Source organism: Carettochelys insculpta, chromosome 8 (assembly GCF_033958435.1).
Source record: "Carettochelys insculpta isolate YL-2023 chromosome 8, ASM3395843v1, whole genome shotgun sequence".
Classification (NCBI taxonomy): domain Eukaryota; kingdom Metazoa; phylum Chordata; order Testudines; family Carettochelyidae; genus Carettochelys; species Carettochelys insculpta.
In genome coordinates, this window is record NC_134144.1 from 75634685 (window position 1) to 75640880 (window position 6196).

Sequence of the window (6196 nt, forward strand, 5' to 3'; positions counted from 1 at the left end):
AGGTGGGCAGTGCCAGGGCAGTGGTCCATGTGCAAAGGGCTTGCAGCTGGGCAGCAGCACATGAATAGCACCCTGACCTTTTTTCTTCCAGGCTTGTCCATTGTGATGGGCAACGTGCTGCGCCGTATCCCCCTGGCAGTACTCTTCGGGATCTTCCTGTACATGGGTGTCACATCTCTCACTGGCATCCAGCTCTATGAGCGTCTCCTCCTGATCTTCATGCCGTCCAAGCACCACCCAGACCACGTCTATGTTGTCAAGGTGAGAAGGGAGCTGTGGCTGGGATATGAGGGTGGGGGGTGGTGGGACCCACAGAGCATGAGGCCACGGGTGGGAGGTATGATGGGGAGGCCTGTCCATGTGCTAACTGGAGGTGCTGAAAATTCTAGTCATTCTGTAGATGGGGAGCTGAGACTGGGTGGACAGGATGTGGACTGGAGGGACTGAACGTTCATTGGGGCCATACTGAAGCTGGCACTGTGTGGCCAGAGCGATGCATGGGCTGCTGGCTTATCTCCTTAGAGCATGGCTTCCCAAACTGGGGGAGCATGGAGAAATTCCATTCCAGGGGGGCGTGAGACGACCTAGCCCCCCCCCACCTGAAGAAAGATCCAGCCTTTGCTTCTGGCTCCCAGCCCCTGCCATTTTGCATGGGTGACCTGGGTACAGCCGCTATAAAAAGCAGGCAGCAGGCAAAGACCCATGTGGAACTAGCTGCCTCCTGCAAAAATGAGTGAGTTTGGGTTGGAGGTGGGGAGGAGGAGGATGGGATTAGATGGGAGGCTGGGGGTGCCTGGCTCAGGTGAGTGGGATGGGAATGGGGTAAGAGTGAAGGGCTGGGGGTGCCTGGCTTTGTGGGATGGGAGGGGCTCGAGCAGATGGCTGGCTTGTGAGAATCATGGTGCTTGGGCATCTGGCCCTGGCATCGCAGGGTTCATGTGGCTTGGGCTGGTGTCTGGCCGTGGCAGCGTGCGGCTCAGGCTGGTGGGTGGGTGGTTGTCCCCAGCAGCATGGGGCTTGGGTGGCTCAGGATGGCAGGTGGGTGACTGGCCCTGGCAGCATGGGGCTTGGATGGGCAGCTCAGGCAGCTGAGCCGCGGCCGGTGTGCAGGCAGCCAGTCCCGGCAGCGCGGGGCTCAGGCAGTCGGTGGGCGGGCAGGCGGCTGGCGGACAGGTGGGTGGCTGGCCCTGGTGGCGCAGGGATTGGGCGGGCAGCTCTGGCAGCGCAGGTCTCAGGTAGGCAGGTGGCTGTCGTGATCAGCTGTGGCAGCTGACATGGGGCTCAGGCAGCTCGACATCTGGGGCTGCACCAGGCACTTGCAAGGGGCCAAGAAAAACTATTTGTGCTGATTTTTAATTTTAAATAACATTTTATATTAAGTTTTTGTGTTTATTTTTAATTATCAATTGAATTTTTTTAGCGGCGGGTTGCATGATGGTAAAGAAGAGACAGGAGAGCAAGAGGGTTTCTCAAAAATCAAAAGTGGGGCGTGATGCCAAAAAGTTTGGGAACCACTGCCTTAGAGAATGGTGCCTTGCTAGGCTCTGTTTGCATCTTCAGGTGAAGACCTGGAGAATGAACCTCTTCACCTGCATTCAGCTGGTCTGTATCGTGGTGCTCTGGGTGGTGAAGTCAACAGTAGCCTCCTTAGCATTCCCCTTCATCCTGATCATGACGGTGCCCTTACGACGCTTCTTGCTGCCACGCTTCTTTCAGGACAGGGAGCTCAAAGCCGTAAGCAGCTCTCTGTGACCCTCTCCCAGCTCCCAGGGGCAGGGTTGTCTTCAGGTCCCTCAGGCAGCTGGTGGGCCGGACAGTGCCTGCTCAGAGGGATTGTTCATCTCACTGTGGATGATGATTTATCTGCAATAATGCTCAGGCTGGGCTCAGGGCTTCCCACAGAGCCAGGGGATCCCTGTCTCAGTGAGCTCACAGCCTGGGATGCACAGATGAGGTGTGAGAGAGGCACAGAAGCCTGAAGCAGGGGCTTCCGCCTGCCTCTCTCTCTTCATGGGTCAAGGCTCTTGCATCTGGCAAGGTTGCTCTGGAGCTTGTGGCCTTCCCCTCCTTGGCAGCAGCTGGGAGAGTCCAGCCAACATGCCCACTTCCAGGGCTGTTGGTATTATTGAACATGGGCAGAGAAACTCTGTGAGCTGGGGCCTCTCTCTCCATCTGCTGCTGGCATCCAGGGTCCTTACTGGGATGGGATCCAGGGTCCTTACAGGGCCCTCCAGCAACGCTGGCACCTGAGAACCCCAGGGAAGGAGCCCAGCAGGACAGCAGGGAGGGAGGAATGAGTCAGGCAAGAGCAGGAGACAGAAGAAGCAGCAGACAGCACAAGCGCTCTCTGACATAACCAGCAAAGCGGTCAGTACAAGCATCCACCTAGGGCGATGGTGCTGGAGCTGTTTTGGGGGTCGCTGAGGCATCCAAACCCCTGGGCCGGCAGGAGGAACCCCGAGCAGCAATGGTGCCTCCGAAGTTGGTGGCCTGGACCCCAGAGCGGCAGCGGCAGGACCTGGGGTGATGGCAAAGTCAGTGGGACCCCAGAGGGGCTGCCTGAAGGCTGGGAGCTGTATTGGTGGGACTGTCATTGGGACCTCGGGAGCTGTCAGAGCCAGTGGCAGAAGGGCAGCAGGGCCAACCCCTATGCCCAGGGAAGTTGGATGCAAAACCTGGAGGTGCTGCAGCACCCTGCCCCACCTCCCCACTTCCTGTACCCCACAGGGTCAGGAAGGGCCTAGGGTCACAGCCCTGGGGCTGCGTCTGTGAGATTGTCAGGATGGCCACGCTGCACTTTGGAGCCCCAGTCTAGGTGTTGCTCTGCTACTGTTCTGTGTCTGTCTCTGCCCACAGCTGGACTCGGAGGACGCGGAGCCGAACTTTGATGAGGATGGCCGGGATGAGTACAATGAGATGCACATGCCTGTGTGAGCGGCTGCTCCATCCCCACCTTGCAGAAAGCTGCTCCTTCCTCTGCCTTCTCCCTGGCTAAGGACAGATCAGAATGGCTTTGAACTTGCTACACATCAGATGTTCTCCTGTCTGGACCAAAGAACAGCTGTGTCAGAGCCCAGGAGGGAGGTGGGCAGGGTCAGTGGCAGCCTAACTCCGTATCCACTGGGACACTCAGTAGGGTCTGCTCTCCCTTGGAGCGTGGGTCTCCCTCACTGGAGACGGGGGTTGTGTTAGTATGTGTGTTAGCGGTGGGCAGGGGGGCCATGCAGCTGAGAGAGTCAGCTCCCACCCACTCACCACAGGGCTCTGGCTCTTCCAGATGCTTTCCCAGGCACCATGCTGCACTGAACATGAGGCCCTCTACAGAGCCCCAGTCACAGTGCCCAGCCAGCTGCTGCCAGCTCTGCCACCCCAAGCTGGGCTCCCCGCTTGCCCAGCAGGCACACGGGTGGGCTCCTTGCATGAGTCCCTGCCACAGGCTGCTTCGCATCACAGGCAGCCCTGTTAACCAGGCACCAGTGTCACTGTGGGCTGGCAAGGGTTATGGGAGCTCAGGAGTCTTATGTCCAGTCTGCCCCCAGCTCCCTCTGCTGCTGGCCCAGGCACCTGTACCCAGCATCAGGCAGTTTCTCTGTCCAAGTATGGGGGTCAGCTCTTGAGCCCCAAAGAGTTAAAATACTGAGTCTCTGCCTGTCCAAGTCCCTTGCCCAGGCAATCGCCCTCCCTGCAGATTGCTTCAAATGTTGTCTGAGGACACAGGCATTCCCATGGCACTTGGCTATGATGTCAGTAGTAAAGACTGTGATCTCATCAGGAGAAGGGGCCTCCTAGAGCAGGTAGGACTGGGAGGACTTCCAGAAAAAATGTCTCCCACTGATGAGTGGTGGTGGTGTAGCCATGTCGGTCCCAGAATAGGAGTGACACAAGGAGGGGGAGGGAATGGGAACGGGAACATCTCTTATTGGACCAGCTTAGGGTGATGAGAGAGAGACTATCTCTGGTGCCCAGGCAGAGCTGCTCTTCTTCAGGTCAAAAGCTGGTTTCAGCCCCTGAACCTGATCTGATAAAAAACAGTCCCTCCCCCACTTCGTCTCCCAGAAGGTGGCATTTGGTCTGTCTGGGCTGCAGCCAGCAGCAGGCATCCAAAGCACTGGTATTTGGGTCCCCATGATACACAGTCTCTACCGCAGTAACTGAGCTACCTGTGGCTCCTGTTGATGGGCTCACAATGACTCCCCACCTCTCCTCTCCCCATTCCTGGGCCACTTGATAGCCAGAGCCCTTAGCACCCAAACCTGTCTCCTTGGTAACCCTGAATGCCTTCCCTCCTGGAAGGCCCAAGGTCTCTATAGCTGGTAGAGTCTGACACCTCACGTGGGTCACTGCTTGGGCCCTTCAGAGCCCAGCTGTCCCTGCAGCTCCCATCAGTGGCACTCACACCCTGTAGCTGGTGTGACCTAGCAGCTGCCATGAAGCCTGAGGGTCACAGGTACCAAAGCTCAGCAGGGCAGGAGGCCTGATGTGACAAGGTCAGAGAAGGCAGGAGCCCTGGCCACTCCCCACAGGCATGAGGAGAAGAGGAAACTTGTGGTCCAGGTGCTCGGCTGGGAGTCTTGGCTCCCCCTGGACTCGCTGTGGGATCTCAGCCAAGTCCCTGACTCCCTCTGCCTCAGTTTCCTGTCTGAAATGGGGCTGATCCTTCCCTACCTCTTGGGTGAGGTGCTCACTGCTGTGTAGTTGGCTGAGAACCATGGCTACAGGGCCATATGGATACCCAGCCAGGTGGAGGAGAAACTTCAGAGCCAGGTCACACCCTGGCACACCAACAGCTACTGTGATGCCAACATAGCCACCTGGTTAGGTGAGCTGTGTGTGTCTGCATGTGTCCTGTCCCTGTGTGCTTAGTCCAGCTGTGCATTGGCACCTCTGTCTGTAGTGGAAATGGATGCATCAATAAACCCTTCACAGGAACAGGCCTTCCAAGTGTGCGCATGCTACAACCCATGGGGGAAGGGCTGCTCCTTCAGGGCAGCAAGGCCGGGAACCTCCTGGGGCTGCCAGACCATGTTTCCACCTGTAGCCACACACGGCCTGGGAAGTGGCACTGATGCCCAGTTTCTATACCGACTGGGGTGGGAGGATGTCAAGGACTAAATTCCTGTCCTGACCTACTGCTGCCACTCAGAAAATGGGAAGGGGTGAGAAGAGCAGAGCCATGGGAGCCCCACAGAGCCAAGGCTCTCGCTGCCCCCAGCTCCACAGCAAAGAGGAGCCCTCAGGACCTCCATGGTTGGCGGTCGGTGAGGCCCCAGCCTGTGTGAAGCACAATCCCCCTTCTATTGGCTCTGTGCGCTCTGACTCCAGGCTAGAGCAGGGTCTGTCAGGATGTCTGGATTCTAATCAAGCTCTGTCTTATGCGTCCTGGATGGTGTCATTACCCTTCCCATCTCATTTTCTCTTCGTCTTCAAGCTTCACTGGAACCATGGTCAGGTATTGCCCTCGCCATTACCTGCATCTCTACCATGGTGCTGAGCTGGGTGGAGCTACGGGGAGAGCTTGTCAGTGGAAATGACTAACCCAGGGGTCAGCAACCCCCCTCACAGGTGCCAAGCACTTGAGCTGATCTTTACTGATACATGAGGCAGGAGCTCTGCCCTGTCTCTCCTCCCCAGTGCAGCCAGGAGCTTGCTCAATGCCTCACCACCTGTGTATTACTGAAAGACCAGTTAATGGTACCAACCCCTGCCTAACTGGTAAAGCTCTGCGTCTTTATTAATGAAGCGGCTGTAAGTAGGACTATTAGGCTACATCCGCATGGCAACTCAAAATAAGATATGCAATTTCTGCTATGCTAATGGTGTATCTTATTTTGAGTTTCTTTTGAAATAGGCTATTTTGGCATTTGGTGCTGACTACATGGCAACAAATGTCAGATTAATGTGCTATTTTGAAGACTACTTCAAAATAATGAGTGCATTTTTAAGATGCAGTGTAGCTATTTGGGATACCGCAGTATCTTGAAATAGCTCTGCCATGCAGAAATACCCTTAGTGACTTCAAAAAATATCACCAGCCCCTAGACTTTTGACAGAAGTCAAAAGGTCAAATTTTGGCACTTCACCTTGAAAACTTTGCTGACCCCTGGACTAGAATTGGTGTCATGGAAGCGACTGCCTGGTCTCCAACTGCCCTGGACTCATACAGCAGAATTCAACACACAGGACCAGGCTGTACGCT

General features: G+C 56.2%; 1 protein-coding gene across 1 annotated transcript in view; it reads left to right on the plus strand.

Moving 5' to 3' along the window:
- SLC4A3 (solute carrier family 4 member 3) overlaps nucleotides 1–3637 on the plus strand; it is a 115319-nt gene extending 111682 nt beyond the window's left edge. Inside the window, exons 22-24 of the mRNA XM_075001648.1 lie at nucleotides 92–261; nucleotides 1561–1734; nucleotides 2857–3637. Coding sequence (XP_074857749.1) covers nucleotides 92–261; nucleotides 1561–1734; nucleotides 2857–2934 — 422 coding nt within the window. The 3' untranslated portion in view covers nucleotides 2935–3637. The remainder of the gene's footprint in view (nucleotides 1–91; nucleotides 262–1560; nucleotides 1735–2856) is intronic.
- Nucleotides 3638–6196: the final 2559 nt, after the last annotated feature.